Source organism: Danio aesculapii, chromosome 11 (genome assembly GCF_903798145.1).
Source record: "Danio aesculapii chromosome 11, fDanAes4.1, whole genome shotgun sequence".
Classification (NCBI taxonomy): Eukaryota; Metazoa; Chordata; class Actinopteri; order Cypriniformes; family Danionidae; genus Danio; species Danio aesculapii.
Window position 1 is genome coordinate 36,919,663 of NC_079445.1, and position 21,960 is coordinate 36,941,622.

Sequence of the window (21,960 nt, forward strand, 5' to 3'; positions counted from 1 at the left end):
TAGCTTTTACAAAGAGAAAATAAGATCTATTTGGGGAGAGAGAGGCGAAAAAAACTCCCTCACACATTGTCCTTGAATTAGCGCAGTCCTTCTAACAGTAGTTTATTTTAGAAATAGAAATAGTGATTTATTTGTAGGATTTGTTAGGTGTAAAGCATTTAAAGTAATGCGAGTTATGTAATAACTTTAGGTGGGCATAGATTCATTTTTCAAATCTAGATTAATTTCACTGTAATCTTGAAATTAATCTAGATTAAAATGGCTCATTTGAATTCTGCCGAAGGCATTCAGAATATGTGTGCTACCCAAATAATGACTAAAATTAAGTCTTTGAGAACCAAGTGGCGCATTAAACCAGACTCATCTCCTGTATCCAAAATGCATCACAAACTGCTTGAAAAACTGTTCTACTATGACAATTGGTGATGAAAATAAATGATGTTCAATAAGATGTACTTGTGTTTACTCACTGTTTATTCAGTTAAACATGAATTTTGAACTGTAGGCCTACATAAGCTCCAAACAGCCAGTTTTGATTACCTTAATCAGACTAAAGTCATAACTGAACTAAACAGAAATGGAAAGGTGGAGTATGCATATATTAGTGGCATTATTGAAGTAAACACCGCAATCAAACTATTACCATCATGTAGGACTTTTTGCCATATTTTCCGGCAAGATCCACACACAGTAAAGAACCGCACACACATTTTTATTTAAATTAAATTCCATAACTCTCTCACCAGTCCTTACTCCTTATTTGTGTCTAATACCCCAGTTTGTCAAGGGGGCATGAATGAAATGTTCATGAGTTAAAGTGAAACTGCCGAACTGCCGTTAAAGTCACCCAAAATGACAGGAAACTCTTACATGAAAGCACTTCACGTAAACACCTTAATTATATTATTGTCTATTAAGATTACAGATGTCCATGTAAACGTAGTCAGCAGTGTCTTCGAAGTAAGTGAAAGATCCAGAAGGGCATCCTGCTGATTTGATTCAGAAGGGCACTTTTTTGTCAGACGCTCAAGTCACGCTTGATGCGGTAATTTCACAGTAGGAATACACACAGGTTCGAAGACTCGTGTGTCTATCGAAGTAATGAATAAATGCATTACTTAATAAAATTAATAATATTTGAGATACTTTTCTAAATATGTAATGAATTTTTTGTTTAATTAATTAGTTTAAAAAATTTAATTGTTGAATTAGAATCCACATAGTCTTGTTGAATCAAGCATTCAATGAGAGAATGCAGGAACAGACAGTAAACAAGATGGTATACGTCACTAATAACACAAAAAGTACTAAAGTAGCAAACACATTGCTTTAAACTTTCAGAAACTGGTATGTATGGCGTGTATAGCTCTGGGGTCAGGAAGTTCTCAGCAAATAACATTATACTAAATTATTATTTTTTTTAATGGCAAATGAAGGTTATACAGTGCGTTGTTAATCAAAATAAAAATATTCTGAAAGAGATCAAGCCTCAACCAGATAAGAAAAAGTAACAGCGCATTACTTTCCATAAAAAAGTAACTAAGGAACGCAACTAGTTATTTTTTTGAGGAGTAACACAATATTGTAATGCACTACTTTCGAAAGAAACTTTCCCCAACACTGCAGAACATATGACATGTCTTTACAGTCACATCTGATCAATTTAACACATTCTTCTTGAATTAATTTATTTATAAAAGTATTAATAAAAACATATTAGGAACTAGTCAAAGCAAGTCAAACTTTATTTATGATGAGTTGAGGAGTGAGAAACTCACTGTTGTGCGTCTCCTTGCAGCATGGAGTCATATGTGAACATGAAGCCACCGTGAGGACAGAGCAGGATACTGTTCCCCACATTTGACACTGGGTTACTCTTTGCTGGCCTCCTGTGTTATGATCAAGCATAGCAGGAGGCATTACAATCATGCAGCACATATCATAAAGCAAAATCATCCAAGTAAAGAATGTTCTTACAAACCAACCTATTTCATTACCTGATAAATTTCTTCCATTCCTCAACAAAGTAAAGTGGTACAATGTACAGAATGTCTGTCTCCTAAAACAGAAACCCAATCAATGTCAGCGAATTGAAAAAAAGAAATAAATAAGTAGCCTCTTTCCTCAAAGGCACTGAAAAAAATATAGAATTTCCTAGTTGTGTAAAATAACATCACCTGTGGCCATTTCTGTAGCGTGGGCCGATTCTTCTCCTGGAAGAGGTTGAGGAGGGAGCTCTTCTGTTCATTCGCCATCATTCTGTTCAAAGCCTCATTCTCTTTCCCTTCTCTTTCCAGCCTCTAAAAGACAGAAATTCACAATACTTCCTAAGACTGCCAAGAGATGTTCGACACGATATGGAGTCATCGGATATTTGTGACCCCAAACCACTACAATCAGACTCGTGTTAATGTGTGGAAATATATTTTTGAAAATACCTTTTCTTATATTGTGTATTATATGAAAGACGTAGAAATAAGCTTGCCATTGATGTATCCATTGTTAGGATAACACAATATTTGGCTGTGATACAACAATTAAAAACAAAATACTAAGGAAAATCTCCTTTAAAATAGCCCAAATTACGTCTTTAGCAATGCATGTTACTAATAATGCATATTACTAATTGAGTTTTGATATATTTATAGTAGGAAATATACAAAATATCTTCATGGAGCATGATCTTTACATAATATTTTAATAATTTTTGGCGTACAAGGTAACTCGATAATTGTGACCAATACAATGTATTTTTGGCTATTGCGAAAATATACCTGAGCAAAATAAGACTATATTTGTGTTCCAGGGCCACATTTTATCCATGACAGCTATGCTAAAAAGTTTATTACCATGCACTGCTGACAGGGATCATGATCTTGTGTGAACTCTGGTGCTTTGGGGAAATACATCCTCAGTTTATGCCAAACCTCGGCAGAAACCAGCCGTCGGTCATTCTCTAAGATACTCAGACCACCTGCGGGAGAAAGAAACATCATGATCATTGAGTGACATTACAAAACACAATCTAAAAAAGTCATTTAAAAGATTTCATGCAATTTATTACATACATTTTTTAAATTAGCATCCAAACGTAAATAAAGGGAATAATCACGATTATTTATATCTTTTGATAACATGGTTTTATTAGTTATTGCATTTACTAACATGAACAATCAATCAAACTTATTACAGAATTTATTCATTTTTGTTAATGTTGGTTAATAAAACAATACAGTTGTCCATCGTTAAAAGGATAGTTCACCCAAAAATGTAAATGTACTAATTATTTACTCACCCTCGTGTGGTTTCAAACAATTATGAGTTCCTTTTTTTCTGCGGAACACATAAACGATATTTTGAAGAAAGCTAAAAACCTGTAACCATTGACTTCCATAACAGGAAAAACTAAATACTATGGAAGTCAATGGTTACTTTCTTCAGTATATCTTTTTTGTTCAACCGAATAAAGAAATTCAAATAGTTTGTGAAAGAAAAACAAGTGAAAGTAAATAATGACAGAATTTTCATTTTCAGGTGAACTATCCCTTTAAGACAGTGTATGAACTAATGTTAACAAGCATGTATTTTCATTTTAATTTCATTAGTAAATGTTGAACAATGATTAATAAATGCTGTACAAGCATTGCTCATTCTTAGTTCATGTTAGTATTTTAACTAAGATTAACTAATGCAGTGGTACTCAAACTTTTGAACCACCTAAAAAAATGTCTTTCCAAGTACCAACATAATAACTGGTATTAAAGTACAGTAGCATAGTAGGCCTAATTAAGCCGCTACAGCTCTGCGCAGTTCAAAAACGTGGCAGATTAATTCTTCTTATAATGAATATTTATTATTGTCAGCCACTTTAAACATTAACACTGCACTGTGCTTACAGGTAAAAAATAAATAAACAAAACATCAACGTTTAAATTAAAATGTGCTTTTAAAAGTTAAAAATGGTGCTGTACTTAAAAAGTAAAATGAAAACGGCTGTACTTAAATGTAAAGTATTATCATATAGTAGCCTGTTTGTCAAAACCTGGAAATGTTCCTTGGACCTCATACATTAAGGCTATATATATCATCATGTTCATGTATAAACTCTTTTTGATGAATCTGTAAATATACAAATAAGTCATATATACATGCAACATATCATTGAAATATATACATTAACTTGTATTATAAATTTATAAATTGGATTTACATACTCAAATTAGAAATTAGGGGCGACGCGATGTCGCAGTAGGTATCCCCCACAGTCCAAAGACATGTGGTATAGGTGAACTGGGTAAGCTAAATTGTCCGTAGTGTATGAGTGTGAATGAATGTGTATGGATGTTTCCCAGTAATGGGTTGCAGCTGGAAGGGCATCCGCTGCGTAAAACATATGCTGGATAAGTTGGCGGTTCATTTGGCTGTGGTGACCCCGGATTAATAAAGGGACTATGCCGGAAAGAAAATGAATGAATGAATGAAAATTAGAAATTAGATCTGCTTATTGCATGTTAGAAAAGCAAGTGATTAAACCATACCCACCCCCAACAACCGTTACAAATATGGAGAGGAAATTAGCTTCAAATAATGGAATACATAACAAACATTAATAAAATGAAAATAAAATAGCCTACTAAAATCAGTTTACTGATCACATTGGTGTTATCGTGTTAAGTGTGTTCATTTTTTTTTTTTTTTTTTACTTTAATTATTTAGCGATTTCTCCGCGTACCACTAGTAGGAAGCCTGCGTGCCACTAGTGGTACACGTACCACAGTTTGAGAAGCACTGAACTAATGGAAATGACTCATATAACTATTATTACTATATTTATGTGAATATTTCCAAATGTATCAATGGCAGTATTTTATTTCATAAAAAAAGACGAAGATTGATTTAGTTTCAGCTTAATTAACAGAGAAAAAACAAACCATGATAACAGAGAATATCTTCATTGAAGTTCTTCATCTCTTCACCGTCCCCATCTTCACTATCTCCTTTAACCCCATCAGCTGACAAAAAGACCAAAAACAATTCAACAACTACACGTCAAGACTTAAACAGAGCCAGAGAAAAACATAATCTCTACGTTTCAGTACCTTTAGTTCCTGGGCTGCTTTTCTCTCCATTAATTTTGCTGTTGTTGTGTTTGGTTTCCTCCTCATCTTCCTCTAGCTGGTCTAATGCTAATTGTCTCCAGCTCCTTAGAGAAGCCTTCCCGATCCAGAATCCTGATTCTTCACTACACATACACTGAATCAGCTTTGCCTAATATTTTACAAACACAGACATACCTTCTCAAGTTATTAATACCTTTTCAAAGCGGCTTTGGCAAGATTGGTGACCTCTCTGTAATCTTCATTCAGCTGGTTTTTCAGTCTGATCACCCGACATCGCTGAGTGACACAGTCTCTACAGAGAGATGATCCTAAACACCCACCATGAATGAATGAATGCATTGATGAATGACTGAATGCATTTAAAAGCACTTAATAATGGATTTGATTGAGAAGAGTGTTCAATAAAAAAAACCCTTACGGTCTAGTCTGGGTCCTCCTCCGTAGCGGCCGAAAAGGAGATCAGCAGCCTTTAAGGATATTCTTTTGGCTTCACCAATCTTGTCAGGATGCAGTTTCCCATGAGTGCACAGGAACTGGCTGTTGTCGATTTCCTTTATGGCAGTGGAGTCGTCAAGCCATTTTTTCAACCACTCCAGAGGCACAAACTCATAGGACTGGCCTAAAAACACAGATGGAGCAAACGTATTGATCCCTTATTAAAAATCCAAACACATGATATTAAACCAATTCAAAAACCTCCAGTGAGTTAAGCGAGGAAGCTTATAAATGAACAAAAGTGACACTGACACACAGACAGACAGACAGACAGACAGACAGACAGACACACACACACACGTCGGAATCATGAATAATTAGCCCTCCTGTTAAATTTGATTTCTTTTATATTTTGTCGCCCAAGTTCTATTTAACGGAAAGAAGATTTCTTTTTCAAATTACAACAAATACGTCTTTCTCCAGAAGAAATTAAATGCTGCATTAAATATCACTTGAGAAAGTTTTGAAAAACACTGCATATGACTGAAAAAAATTATTAGCCCTCCTGTAAATTATTGTCCCAAATATTTCTCAACCATAATAGTTTTAATATTTAATTTTGAATAACTAATTTACTTTAGTCTTTGCCATGATGACAGTACATAATATTTTACAACATACTAAAATTCAGCTAAAAGTCCAATAAAAAAAAAAAAACATGTCGTTAAGGGGCTAATAATATTGACCTTACTATAAAATTGACCTCAGATTTTTTTTTAGTCCAGACAAACTAATACTTCTCTAGAAAAAAACTGAATAGAAAATAATGTGAAATATTTCCTTGCTCTGTTAAACGTCACTTGGAAATAAAAAAATAAAAAAAAAGAATACAAATTTCACATGGGGCTAAACATTTTGCCTATAAGCTATTTTAAACTGTAATAACATTTTACAATTTGACTATTATTATCGTATTCAGGGTTCCCACACTTTCATGAACTGCAGATGCAAGATCTTTTTAAAAGTACCATTCATTTTAAATCAAGCACTTTTGTAATTCATACCTCAGTATATGTAGCACCATACTGTTCTTACTTTACTTAACATTTCACTTACACTTAGTATTTATGTACTTTTCAATTCAACTTAAGTAATTTTTTTAATTCAATACTGGTGATATTCAAATGCGGTTTCTGAAATATTGATTAAATGTGCATTATTTATCAGTGTTGTTTTACAAAATTTAAATTTAACATTTTTAATTTAAGAATTTCTCCGTTTTTTTAGTTCCATTTTTGACAATGGAGTACAACTGTTGACATAAAACCATAAACAAATTATATTTCAAATTGAATTCAAGCACTTTTTAAGGAACTAAGTTTGTTTTTAAGTACTTTTTCAGGCCTTTTATGCATATGTATGAAATTCAAGTACTTCCAAGAAGTGTGGGCACCCCGTGTACTTTTGAGAGTATATTTCCAGTTTGAAACTTGTGAACAGTACTGCAAATGTAACACTGAAATATAAAAGAAATTAAAAGGGAGATTTAACATATTATGAGACAAACAGATGCACCAGGCATTTCAACAGACCGTCTTCTGCAGGTAACAATTCGTAAAGCTCCTTCACTTCCTCATGTTTGGCTTTGCCTTTGTCAACACTCTGCTTTCGCATGTCTGACATCTCACTACACCACTCCTCAAACTTTCTGTTGTCCTGCTCGACCAGCTTCTGGAGAAAAGCTGAAAAAGCAAACAAAAATTGCAATGATGGTTTTGTAAAATTATACTGCCACACAAACATTATATAATAATAATAATACAATTTAATTCTGAGTGAATCTTACCTGGTACGTCAACAGGAGTTTCTGTCTGGTTAATCTCTTCTGTCTGCTGTTTGTACACTAACATGTATGCGTTCCTCGAACAGTGATAGCCTTTGCTACATTTTGGCTTTCTGGTTTGAGATTTGGCCGTCTCGGCTGGAATGAAACAATAATAAAACAACAAAACAAACACTTTTATGTTTGTACTTGTATCTTCTAGAACTATAAAAGCAAATTCACTAACAACGAGACATTATACAGAGTGAATAAACTCTTTTGACACGACGGTGTTGACGTGTTTAATGGTCATCAGCATCTTAATTTCTTGAAAGTTTTAATATTTGATTTTTTAAAAACTAAGCTTTACTTAGTATAATATCATCTTTGCATCAAATTACAGAAAAATATTTAGAGCAGCACCTTGCAAATGTCAACATTTCCATGAAAAAAAAAACTGTGTTCAAATAAAAACTCTGTTGTTGTTAAAAACTCAAGTTGTTTGTGTAGGCTTGAATTTTACAGTACTGTAAAAATACTCAAAAATGACGCTGTCAGCGTTTTCAAACATTTTGATTTGATTTATTTGCATCTGTCACGTCCATAACGAAGATTTTTCCTCATAAATGCAAAAATGTCAAATAAAATACATCATTTTTGTTCTATATCGAGACTACTGTTATCTTTTTGATAAGCATTTTTTGGGGTCATGCAGTTTAATTCCCAGAACCTTTACAAATCATGTTGTTCACTGTAAATTTCCATACCTTTTTGGTCACATTCATAACGCACATCTATTTCTCTCATTTAAAATAGAAAATGCCTTAACAGACTGATATTATTTTACACCCTGGTTTGTTTTGAAAAATATAACAGATGCTTCAATATACTGTTCACATATACATTCTCTGAGAACTAAAGTTTCAAGTTTTGACTGCAAATATCACATCCATAACGCTGGAATTGTTCATTACCACTTATGCGAGGTGTTTCTAATGCAACATCTAACGCCCCGTTTACATTAATAGGTTTTAGTTTTAAAACGATCCATGTCCACACTTGCGTTTCACTTAGCGTTTCTGAACAACTCTCCGTCCACACTATACTGCTGAAAACGCACATCACGTGACCACACACACACACACACACACAACATTTTGGTGTCCGTTAAGTTGCTAATATCAAAATGAAAATAGGCAGTTCCTCATATCTTGTTTTTATTTTATTGTTAAGAAACTGAAACAGCGTATCCAGGGGGATGAGAATGATGTTATAAAGTACACTGTTCCCTTTAAAGATTTACCTGATGTGTGCTTGGGAGTTTGTATTCCATATCAAACTTGCGAAGTCTGAATTTACAAGGAGAGGATGCAAGACTGAACTGTGTGTAGGCTACTTAATATAGAGGAAAAATCCCCAATAAGATGTCTGCAGCCACACCTCCGTTTTCAGATGTCTCCGTTTTCCCCCATCCACACTAACACGGAGCAGCAGCGTTTTAAAATGAAATCAGTCTCTTCAGCGTTTTCAAAACGCTCCATTTTTCGGCGCTTGAAAACTCTGGCATAGAGTGGACGGATGGCGTAACCGTAGCAAGATTTATGTGTTTGAAACTAAAACGTATTAGTGTAAACGGGGGGTAAAGGCAGTAAATCTGACATTGTTCTCTCTTCTTACTCTCACTTTTTTTCCTTCTTTTGAAAGTCGTGAATAAGCTATGGTGGATTTTTTCTTATTTGAGCAAATAAGAATACAAAAACTGCATTAGTGGTTAGGCATGGGATGATAACCGATTTCAAGGTTTACCGCGGTTTGGAAAAGTCAAGGTTTTAAACCCGCTAAAATGTTCCGATATACCGTTCCTATGTTATATGTAAGCTTTTTTTTATGTGTTGTAAAGAAATCTGTGTTTTTGAAACTATTGAACAGCAGAAGTCAATGATTTGATTAAATTATTTAGCCTGACGTATTCACTGTTCAAAAATATTATAAATGAAAATCTGTTCTATAAAATAAAATCTATTTGGTTCAATAGATATTTTTGTACCCAGACATTTAAAAAGAACTTATTTTAGAGCAGTACTACAGTACTACTGAGCAGCAATACTGAGATACTGTGATATTTTTATCCAAGGTTATCATACCGTCGGAAACTTATTCTGGCCCAAGCCTATTTGTAGTACTCTCCAACTCACTGCTCTCAAAGTTTACCCTACTATGACGACTTCTGCTGTTGATGAGCCTAGAAATGTGAAAAGGGTGCATTGTCAGAACGTGTTGTTACCGATATCTTCCTCAATGCCCAGCTGAAGCTTCTTGCCCTCCATTTTCTCGATCTCCTCATCGTTAAATTTGTACCAGTCATTGGTGTGGGCGTCTCTCACGTGAGCGATGTAGTGACCGGAGTAAGCGCTCACACCTCGATGAATCAACACCGCGCTCAGCTCATACGTGCACTTCTCCTCTGAACATAACAACAAAAACATAAAATGTTCACTGTCTTTGTTGTTAGTCATCTCAGATTGTGAAGACATACAGTTGAAGTCAGAATTATTAGCCCTCCTGAATTATTAGCTCCATGTATATTTTTTCCCCAATTTCTGTTTAACGGAGAGAAGATATTTTCAACACATTTCTAAACATAATAGTTTTAATAACTAATTTCTAATAACTGATTTATTTTATCTTTGCCATGATGACAGTAAATAATATTAGACTAGATATTTTTCAAGATACTAGAATTCACTTTAAAGTGACATTTAAAGACTTAAATAGGTTAAAGTTAGGGAAATTAGGCAAGTCACTGTATAAAGATGGTTTGTTCTGTAGACAATTGGGAAAAAAATATTGCTTAAGGAGGCTGATAAAATTGTTTAAAATGTTTTTAAAATGTTTTTTTTTTATTTTTTATTCAAACTGCTTTTATTCTAGCCGAAATAAAAAAAACAAGCCTTTCTCCAAAAGAAAAAATATTATAGGAAATGCTTTGAAAAATTTTTGAAAAAAGTTGCTCTGTTTCCCATTTGGGAAACATTTGAAAATGAAAAACACACAAGAGGGCCAATCGTTTTGACTTTAACTTTATATTACTGTTCAAAAAGAGTGAAGTCAGAATTAGTTTTTTTTTTAAAGGAATTAATACTTTAAGAAAGAATTCAGCATGAAGTCTTCTGGGAGACAGGCTTCTTGCTGGATGGAGTGCAGCTCAGTACAAGCTGACTTTGCCCACATCTTTTGGTTATGTCCACATATTCAGTCTTTCTAAGGAAGGGGCGGGAAAATTAATATCGAGGGTAATAGGCTTTAACATAGGTGTCATGTTCCACCATGTTCCTAGGGGTTACTTCGAAAGATATAAATAAGCATGATAATTATCTCTTGAAATTTTTTTTAGTTGCATGCAAGAAAGCAATTACTACATGTTAAACCTCCTTTGACATTGAATTTCTTCTAAAAATTGTTAGTCAAATATGTTTGTGTAGACAATGGGATTGCTGTTTACTACAAACAAGCAAAGACTAGACCTCAAACTTGCACCTTAACCCTTATCTGCAACGCGTGGGTCTTGTTTTCCCCTATAAGCAGGGTTCCCAATTTTCATGAACAGCAGATTTAAGGATTTTAAAGGACTTTTTAAAGCACCATTAATTTTAAATCAAGCACCATGGTAATTCCCAGGATATGCAGTGCCATGAAAGTCTTTGGTGTACTTAACATCTCAATTAAGCCTAATATTTACATTAAAAATGTGCAAGTAATGGTGATTTGAATGTGTCATTTAAAAAAAAAACTTGAAATTAAACTAAAATTTTGTTTTTAAATAGTTTTGCTTAAAGAACGTTACTAAAATTGGTTAAATTCAACACTAGTAAGATTCAAATGCGGGTTTTTTTTGGATAAAATTAGCATTTGTCAGTTCTTGTACAACATGTAAATTTAAGATTTTCTTTTATATTGTTTTTTACAGCAGCAGTTTGCTTTTTGACAACTGAAATATTTTTTGTTCAATTAACTTAAATTGGTAACAAAAATAAGTAACTTAATTCCTTCATGTTGTCCCAACACAAATTGATTGTGTGAAACAGTGTTTTTTACAGCACAGTACAATTGTTGAAATATCATCATAAACAAATTTAAGTTCTAAATTTAATTCAAGCACTTTCAAGGACCTGTATTAGTTTTTAAACACTTTCCAGGCCTGAAATTTAAGTACTTTCAAGAACAGTGGGGACCCTGTATAAGACCTCAAGTTGTTAATTGAAAATTTTATTTACTGTGAATGTAATAGTTTCTACTACAGAAATCTTTGTGTATAATCATTGTGTATACTAAAACAGAAAATGTTTAAAACGGAAAGAATTCAGCATGAAGACTGAACATCGTTACCAAACATCAAAATGTGTTTAAATTAATTGCGGAATTGTTTTCCATAAAAGCAGTGAGCAGCACAAATGTTTTCAATTAAAATGCGAGTACTGTTGCAGCTCTGAACCACAGGAATAACATATGTTCACATAGAAAAATTGTAATATTTCACAATATTACCGCTTTTACTGTAACTCTGCTCAATTAAACACAGCCTAGAAGAAAATCTAAGTAACCCAAGGCTTTGTAATCTACTGTAGTGTAAATATTAAATGTGACCCTGGAACTTATTTTGCACAGGGATATTTGTGGAAATAGCCTAAAATACACTGTATGGGTCAACATTATTGATTTTTCTTTTATGCCGAAATCAGACTATTATGTAAAGAACATGTCCCATGAAGACATTTTGTATATTTCTTAACATAAATATATCAAAGCTCAAAGTTTGATTGGTAATGCATTGCTGTAGTTTGAACATGTTTAAACATGAATGTCTCAGTATTTAGATTTGTTTTAACCCTCTGACTCCAGATATTCAAATAGTTGTATGACAGCCAAATATGGACCAATCCTAACAAAGCACACATGCATGAAAACCTCATTTAATCACCATTCAGATAATGTATAAACTTCAATTTCCAAAAGATTGACACTTATGTGCTCCAGGGTCACATACAGTATGTATAACAAACAGTATACCTTTTCCTTCCAAAAACGGCTCCATGTCAAGAACTTCTGGAAAACTAATGAAGGTGTTGAGCTTCTTCTTATGCCCACTTTGCCTATAAAAAGCAGAGAATGATGAGAAACGCATAACAAAAGGCAACGAAACTGAACCATTATAATGACATATAATGCTCACCTATCAAAAACGAAACGCATGAGCTGAAAGTTGAGTGTGCGAGGAAGACTCTGCAGCTTGATCCGGCGTGTGGCGTTCTGTTTACTCTGACAGCTCTCACAATAGTAACGATTATCACCGTCCAGCTTCTCCTCCTAAACAACACATCGAGACCTTTAAGATCTGATCTACACAGGCAAACAGACCTGAAGGGCCATGAACTCTGCACATTTTCCATGTCTCCTTAACCAAACACACCTGATTCAGATCATCAGCTCATTAGCAGAGACTGAAAGACCTGTAATGGCTGTGACCGACAAAGGAGACATCCAAAACATGCAGGTCTGGTGGTCCTGTGGTTGAGAAACACTGGTCAAGTTCAAGAAGTACTAGTACTTACCTTCAGAAACTCTGTAACACACTCTGTGAGGTTTTTATGTCCTTGAATATTCAGCTCTAGTTCATAAAATCGTGATGGTAATGGAGATTCACGTCCACATTTGTTGCATCTAAGTAACACACAAACAAAAACACAAGTGCTTATTACATTATTATAACATATAGGAGTATAACCATATACTCGAGTCATGATTCAATACATACTTTGATACAGAACTCACAATAAAATCTCAATATTTTAAATAAAAAACAAAGATTTATGATTTATTACTATTTTCATGACATAAATGTTGGCCTACTGTTCATTTTTTATATTTTTTTTTTTACTTGGGGTAACTTATACTTACTTACTTACACTTAATTTACTTACTTATAGACTTTAATGTTGTCCTGTTCCACAATCCACAGACCAATAATGATACCAGATTACAAATAATCATGATTCCGAAGCTGATTTATTAATTATGTCAGACATATATGCTTGCGCTCTGTCACTAACAACAAATACATTTTTTTACAGGCCAAATAAGAAATGTGCAATGTAAATTTGTCATCAAATAAAACCATTACCTGACTTGTAATGGATGAAATTGACATTTTGGGTGCAATTGACTTTATAAATGCATTAAACACAGTGCTTCCCACACACAGACTTTACTTGGGTGAGCCGCCCAGGTATATTAACGGCCACCCAAGTATATTTGGTGATCATTAGCGATTGATTTACCAGTGGAAAATCTTCTCTTGCCCCACAGGTTTCATACTGCTCGCTGTGTGCAACACTCCCACAGACTCGCATGCTCTGCAGACCGACAGAGACGTGCCTTTTGGGCACTTAAAAATGCGTCTGGCTGGGGTTTCTAAATATCCTAAAATGTCTGGGATCTGACTTGAGCTTTCGCTTTCTAAAATTGTTGTTAAAGGTGGGCGTTTTTGCATGACCTTTTTATTTAGGTCTATTTTCGCTTGGCTTCACAGTTGACTGTGTAAGAGCTAGAGAAACATTAAATACTTAACCTAATTATATAATAAATGACTCTATATACTATACACCAGAGAGGACAAAATGACATATTTTTTGGGTGCAAAATTTTTGTACTCCATTAGAAATGGTTAATTAACTAATTTGTCTTTATATTAAATAATCTACACTTTATTCATTTAATTATTATAGTTTTAAGCACTGTTTTACTCCTTTTTACTGTCATATAGTTTTCATTTGCTGTATATTTTATTAATTTGATGGTGTTACTATATTACATACTTTATCCATATATCTAAAATGCTTTGGCAATACTGTAGCTACAAAATGACTTGTCAATAAAGCAACTTTAACTTGCACATGGCTCCTAAATAGCATAAAAGAGAAATAGTGGTTTTCTTTTTTTCTTTTTATTTCAACAACCTTTTAAAAAAAAAAAAAGCTTTAACCCGTTAAAAAGAAACGGTGTATACCGGAGTCATAATAAATAAGATTATAGTCAAAAATAATATTATTTTTTGTTTGTCGCATCAATATGGCTACCATCGCAAGTACATTTCAAACCTGTGGAAAGCGCTGAAACATATTCCTGAATAGTCAATATCACCATCCATAACATTTACATCAGCTATACATTTTTATATTGCAATATTATGATGAATCATTATTAATGCAGTTTTCATGTTGTATATATCACTAGCAGAGTGACTACTATAAACGTCTGAGTTTGGGAAGAATATATTAAATAATATTAATAACAATAAATAAGATCTTTTTTTTTTTTTTACCTATATCAATTAGTATTTTGTTTTCTCTTCTAGAATGTTTGTTGATTTGTGTTATGTCTGTTTTGTTTAGTGTATACAAATGTGTTCCTATTGGGGACAATAAAGTGTACTGAGCAGATAAATAAATCTAGATTTTTTTTAAAGAATAACTTACACTGTAACATAAGAGAACTGTCCACAGAACTGCTGTTGAATGACATTTTGGAGATTTGGGTCCTTCTGCTTTGAAAGTGTGTCTTCGAGAAGTGAGAGGAAGAGTTTGGAGAATTCCTGAGCATCCTAAAAACAAAATAGATGTATTCTGAGGCTTTACATGATCCATATTAATCTCCAACATGCTCGATCTTAAGCTGGCCTTACCTGCTGTTGGCCTGTGTCGAGCCCAAGAGCCTTCACTAGCCCGGAAGGATCGATATACCGCCTGTTGCTGTTCTGTAGCAATGCAAACAGATACTGGAGATGCTCGCATATCGTCCGTGGTTCATAATCTGTTAGTATGCAGTATAAAATGCACAAGTTAGTTTCAATACATGAGGATTTGAATGCATATTTAATGCTAAGTAATGTTTTTATTGAGGCTTTACTTTAAAAGCAGCTACACAGTGTCTCTTCAAATAATTTGTGTTGTCACATGATTAAATAAAACATATTTAGTAAATGGCTGTAGGATTTATTATAAATTACTATAGTATATTTTCATGTGGGTATCTGACAATTTAAAACAGATCTGGTAGCAGTCACCGCAGCCTGTTTCTTTTTTACCTTGCAATTTTTTGTTAAAATCTATTATTATTTATTAAGGATATGCATTTTCACTTTCTGATTCCAATGCCTGATTATTAAATTGTTAAAATGACTATAATTAAATTAAATATTCTTAAGAATAAAATATGATGTGTTCTTGGAAGTGTGTACTTGCATTGTGATGATATTAAATTGTCATTCTGGCATTATGTAATGATGAGTTGCATAAAATGGTCTTAAAATGAGAATAATATCATTTATTGCAATATATTTTGGTGCAAAATATCATGCAACAAAAAATAGATATCATGACAGGCCTAGATATCATATCTGATAAATGGTAAGTAAAGCAAGCGAACAATAAAATCATTGAGACTTTAAAAATAGAGATTGAAACTGAATAAAGAACCTGAATCTGTGTTGTGCCCTTCAGCTCTGGAATTCTGAAACCTATACAAGGCTCTGCGCAGCTCCAGATTGTGGAACCACACCTGGAGGAAAGTGTTGACGTAACACGTGGCACCAAGATTCGTCAGGCCTACAAATGTGTTCTGAAACAGAGAAAGAAATCACAAAAATATATGTGTGAATAATATTGGTGTTAATAAAGTTGGGGCAGCACAGTGGCTCAGTGGTTCGCATTGTCGCCTCACAGCAAGAAGGACGCAGAGTCCCAGCTGGGCCAATTGGAGTTTCTCTGTGGAGTTTGCAAGTTCTCCCCGTGTTGGTGTGGGCTTGCTTTGGGTGCTCCGCATTCACCCACAGTCCAAAGACATGCGCTATAGGTAAATTGGATGAACTGAATTGGCCGTAGTGTATGAGTGTTTGTAAATGCAAGAGTGTACGGGTGTTTCTCAGTACTGGGTTGTGGTTGGAAGGGCATCCGCTGGGTAAAACATATGCTGGAATAGTTGGTGGTTCATTCCACTGCAAAGACCTCTGATGAATTAAGGACTAAGCCGAAGGAAAATGAATGAATGAATGAATGAATGAAAGTTGACCGAAGGCATGTAATGACATACTAAATAAACATATTTATTTAATGCTACTACTATTAGTTTCAACTTCAGTAATCAAAACAAATCTGAAACTAATTAAAACACAAATATTAAATTAAAAAGTTAAAATAAAAGTAAATTAAAAAAATTGCATTAGCAAAGCTAAACAACAACAATTACTAAAAGTGAAATAATAATAAAATTAGAGATGCTCCGATCAGGCCGACATTGAGTACCAATTGCTTGTCATGATGATCGGCCGATGCCAAGTACCGATTCTGATGCTTCAAGCTTTATATTGCATAAAGCACATTTTCAGTCCAAGTATGATACCTAAGCTTAAGATACTTAACCATTTAGTGTGAACATGTCATGGTCAGAAGCAACTTTACAGAACAAATTAGATAAGAGAGATTTAAAAAACTGGCAAGAAAAATCACTAATAAAGCAATTTGGAAACATTGCAAATCATGGAAGAAGAATTCATGTCTCAATGAAGTTTGGAGCACATAAGGATATGCATAAGGAGTTAAAATGCACATCTATAAATCTATTACTTCTTTACTTCAAGAAAATTGGTCCAAAAACTACTGCTTATTACAATAAATATAATACAATAAGTTATATTATTAAATATTCAAGTTTAAATTTTATTTATTTATTTTTTTATAAATTATATTTATTTTTCCTCTAATATTTCCAGCCAGGATTTAATGAACTTGCAATATTGCTGAAAACACTGAACTTTCAGTTCTTATATGTAAAAAGATTTCAGTTCTGATATGCTTGTATATTTAACAAACAATTGTGATCGGTTCATAAAATCGGGCAGATTAGCGAGTCATGAAATGTGATTATGGGCCGATACCGATCTCTGGCCGATCAATCGGAGAATCCCTAGAATCCCTTCATGAAATGTGATTATCAGCCAATACCGATCTATGGCCGATCGATCGGAGAATCCCTAGAATCCCTTCATGAAATGTGATTATCGGCCAATACCGATCTATGGCCAATCGATCGGAGAATCCCTAAAATAAAATGCTAAATGAAATTAACAAATGTTGTTTTTTTAAAAAAAACTAAATTACATCAGAATCATTTACTCATTCATTCATTCTCTTTTCAGCGTAGTCTCTCTATCAATCTGGGGTCGCCACAGCGGAATAAACCGCCAACTTATCCAGCATATGTTTTATGCAGCGGATGCCCTTCCGGCTGCAACCCATCACTGAGAAACACCCATACACAAACACAACATTCACCCTTATCACATGTCTTTGGACTTGTGGGGAAAACCGAAGCACCCGAAGGAAACCCATGCAAACACGGAGATAACATGCAAAGTCCTCACAGAAATGCCAACTGACCCAGCCGAGGCTCGAACCAGCGACCTTCTTGCTGTGAGACCACTACCCCACCGCGTCGCCACAACAGGTGATAAAATCATACAAGAGATAAAATGCAAAACCAGAAATATATATATGTTTTTAAAATTTTATTACTGTTATTATTATAAATTCAAAGTAATAAATATCACTTAAATAGCCTTAATATATAGCTAATGGTATTATTAAATCAAAGTAATAAATAACACTTCAATAGTATTAGTATAGAACTAATGGTGTGTATATGATGTACAGTACCTTGTCTCTTCTTTCCGAATTTGGGTCATCGATGTTGTGGAAGGTGTTTTCATCAATTTCTCCCAACCATGATTGTTCCCCAATACCAACAAGACAATTAGGGTTGCCTTTACAGTTCCTCCTAAGTGAATACAACAAGATGCAGAAATTGAAACATGTTTTATAGTCACTCACTCACTAAAACTGATGCTTTAAATAAGAGCTACACTCTACACATCATTTAATAAATACAGACGGATCACCAAACACAGATTATAATCAGTTCAGTTTTACCTGCATGCCCCTCTTTTGCAAGCCGACACTGCGATCCTATAAGCCAGTTCTATATGCTCAAGAGTGATGTCCTCTGGTCTGACTGCCTCTGCCCATCGCCAAGCAGCTTTTTCCAGCTGCAACCGAGGAGCCATTCTGTACAAAAATACACAATAAAATGTTCAAATTACACATCAGTCCTGCTAACATATATATGAAGACATGTGCAGATACCTTGCAAACCAAAAACAAAACACACACTCTAGTAACTCACAAATCATACAATGCATGCATCCAAAAATAACATTTTAAAACGAAGTAAACATCTTACACATTATCACGTCACACACACTTGACAGTTTCTCACATCTTTGTGATGCACAGGCCTCGCATCACTGGTCCAGCATGCACAATTGTTTTTAATTAATCATATAAACACTCAAACGACAGCTAATTTATCTTAACTTGCAATCAATTGGCAAGCACAGAAAATAATATTCAAGAAACACCACAGTCCCAATTAGCACATATATACTTGTCAGTAAAATGAACAAAATTCACAGTTTAGACTGAAACATACCGTCAAAAAATAAAAAACGTCCTTTTACGGGCTTGAGACAGCTGTATTGTTTAATAAATCTTTAGAAAACACAATAAAAATGTAATGTTTTCATCGAGGCTGCTAAAGCTGCGCAGTTAGCATGCTAGCAGCTAGCTCTTGACTTATTTTCATGAAATAAAGGCGCCTGGCGTGAATTTACCAGGAGATTCTTGACTGTGAAGATGCTTTCATAAAATTAGGAATTTTAAATCACACTTTATTGATGGTACGTTTGTATTTAGCGCCCTTGCGTCAGCTTTTATATAAATATTTCTGTCCCTTCGTCAGTTTCAAACTTCTATGAGACGTACGTACTTACGCGTGACGTATTCGCGACGTCTGACGTAAGTACGTCAGCACGTACACTTCGCTCAATGTTGTGGCTTTCTTCGTTAGTGCACATGGCTAGTTTATCCTTTTCTCACAAATACAACACATTTAATGGTAGGAATTTAAAAGGAAGTTATTAAAGCAAAGGATAATAGGTGTTTCTTTGGCCAGATGCTGTTTAAAGTTCATAAACGCACACTTATTAGTTGACAGTTTTGTTTATTGCGTCTTTGAAAAGTTAACTAGAAGTGCAAATCAGTATTACCCTTAGTCTAATGAAGGTATTTTTTTTGCTAAAGATAGCCTAGATATATAACTAATACAATATATTGACACAAGTCATCCATATGGAAAAAAAATAGTAATAATATAGTTTTTGTGGTGACACGGTGGCTGAGTGGTAAGCACTGTTGCCTCACAGCAAGAAGATTGCCAGTTCGAGTCCCGGCTGGGTCAGTTGGGATTTCTGTGTGGAGTTTGCATGTTCTCCTCGTGTTGGTGTGGGTTTCCTCCAGGTGCTCCTGTTTCCCCCACAGTCCAAAGAAATGCTCTATAGCCTATGGGTGAATTGAATAAACTAAATTAGCCGTAGTGTATGGGTGTTTTCCAGTACTGGGTTGTGGGTGGAAGGGCATCAGCTGTGTAAAACATATGTCAGAATAGTTGGCGGTTCATTCTGCTTGGATTAAATAAAGGTATTAAGCTGAAGGAAAATGAATGAATGTATAGTTTTTGTGTGTATGTTTTTTTTTTTTTTTTTTTTGTGGGAAATGTGCTCATAAATTCGCAGGGTAGATTGTGAAATGCATTCACAGACCCAAAGAAAAAAGGAGCCATGAAATCTTTAACAAGCCTCATTTCACTCTGTTAAAACCCGAAAGGTTTAAGAGCTTTTTACTGGACTTTAAGCTTCACCTTTGAACTCTGAATAAGAAGCATTCAGAGGTGTCTGTGTCACGTAAAGGTCATCACTGAATTTGAAAGAAAAGGTGTTTATTTATGAAAAAAGTGTAATAATGGCTGGATGTAGGCCTACTTTGCATCTTTGTGTATTGTAGAAGAGGAATTTCAGTCAAAGTTTACCTAAATAAGAAAACTTGAGTGTGTGATGTGTAGTTTCAGGTGCCGTTTCACTCATCTTCTTACTTGGTTAAAGTAAGTGAAACTTCATCCTGTTGGAACCACGGTATTCTGTTGTTGTGTAGTCATTAAAGGCCTATTAATTATTTTACAGGGTTTTTGAAAAGATTTTGACAGATTTGACTATTTTTGTTTCTAGTAGTCTACCTAAAAAGTAAAATGACACACACACACACACACACAATATGCTTTAAAATCAGGTTAGAAATTGTAATTTAAATTTAGTTGAAAATATGAACACAACAGCAGTCGTCCAAATTTGACCCACAGTTGGATTTAAACAACCCAGGATTAAACCGACCCAGTGTATATGTTAAAAAGTATGATGTTAAGTTTACTTAAGTACAACGTCTACAGTACCAAAACTACAAAACTATTTTCAAAACAAAAAAATGTGCTGCGATTATCAGTATAATATCAGTCCTCTGGATTATTTCAAATCAATTTTGGGCCAAATATGGACATAACCTCCTGGGTAATTTTTTTAAATGTAATTTCTAATCCCATATTTAATGTTTGGGTTTGTCCATATTTTACCCAGTTTGCATTAAAATATCTCAGTGTATGTAGCCGTGTAATCAAAGTCTATATTTATAAACTAAAAAATGGGCTAATTTGAACCTTATAGTATTCAAATTGTATTCAAGTGTATACAAGTAGGGGCATCACAGTAGCGCAGTTGGTAGCATGATCGCCTCACAGCAAAAAGGTCGCTGGTTCAAGCCTTGGCTGGGTCAGTTGGCATTTCTGTGTGGAGATTACATGTTCTCCCTGTGTTGACGTGGGTTTCCTCCGGGTGCTTTGGTTTCCCCCACAGTCCAAAGACATGCGCTATAGGTGAATTGGAGAAGCAAAATTGGCCCTAGTGTATGTGTGTGAATGGGTGTGTGGATGTTTCCCAGTGGTTGATTGCAGCTGGAAGGGCATCCGCTGTATAAAACATATGCTGGATAAGTTGGCGGTTCATTCCGCTGTGGCAACCCCAGGTTAATAAAGGGAATAAGCCGAAAATAAATGAATGAATGAATGATACTACACTAATATTAGTAAGCCTATTTATTTTAAATAGTATGTTTCCTCAGTACTTAACTAATTTAATTAATTCTACATAGCAGTATGTTTATTTATTTCTCAAACTTGCATTATTATTTTGTCAGTGATGATATTCATTTTTTTCAAAAAGGAAAAAAGAAAAGCAAAAGCATGATTCCAGAAAAATATACCAACTAATTTAATAGTTTACATTTACAAAGCCTACTGTGTAATTATGCATCCCATATTGCATCTCGAAAATTTAGGCAAGATTTGGTGACTAAAGAAGATATAATTCCCATACTTACATTTATATTTTAGTAATTATTATTTAAAAAGGTGAACAATCAATATTTTTATCCAAACATTTGACTAATATTGTAACGCCATCAGTCAGATGAGATTTGGTGATTAAAGAAGATATAATACCCATAGCCTACTTACATTTATGTTTAAGTGATT

At 34.2% G+C, this 21,960-nt stretch overlaps 1 protein-coding gene across 3 annotated transcripts in view; it reads right to left on the minus strand.

Moving 5' to 3' along the window:
• Window positions 1-19,325, minus strand: part of usp48 (ubiquitin specific peptidase 48) — a 31,285-nt gene extending 11,960 nt beyond the window's left edge. For 2 of the 3 annotated variants that reach the window (XM_056468228.1, XM_056468230.1), the window contains exons 1-20: window positions 18,976-19,305; window positions 18,417-18,551; window positions 18,144-18,264; window positions 15,909-16,050; window positions 15,116-15,243; window positions 14,910-15,034; window positions 12,987-13,095; window positions 12,608-12,741; window positions 12,445-12,527; window positions 9,662-9,841; window positions 7,402-7,536; window positions 7,148-7,297; window positions 5,539-5,739; window positions 5,314-5,428; window positions 5,100-5,242; window positions 4,932-5,012; window positions 2,850-2,974; window positions 2,178-2,300; window positions 1,998-2,059; window positions 1,779-1,889 (exon numbers count right to left, since the gene is read on the minus strand). In XM_056468228.1, the coding sequence (XP_056324203.1) occupies window positions 1,779-1,889; window positions 1,998-2,059; window positions 2,178-2,300; window positions 2,850-2,974; window positions 4,932-5,012; window positions 5,100-5,242; window positions 5,314-5,428; window positions 5,539-5,739; window positions 7,148-7,297; window positions 7,402-7,536; window positions 9,662-9,841; window positions 12,445-12,527; window positions 12,608-12,741; window positions 12,987-13,095; window positions 14,910-15,034; window positions 15,116-15,243; window positions 15,909-16,050; window positions 18,144-18,264; window positions 18,417-18,550 (2,402 nt within the window). In that variant the 5' untranslated portion in view covers window position 18,551; window positions 18,976-19,305. The other variant, XM_056468229.1, reaches the window with a different exon arrangement.
• Window positions 19,326-21,960: the final 2,635 nt, after the last annotated feature.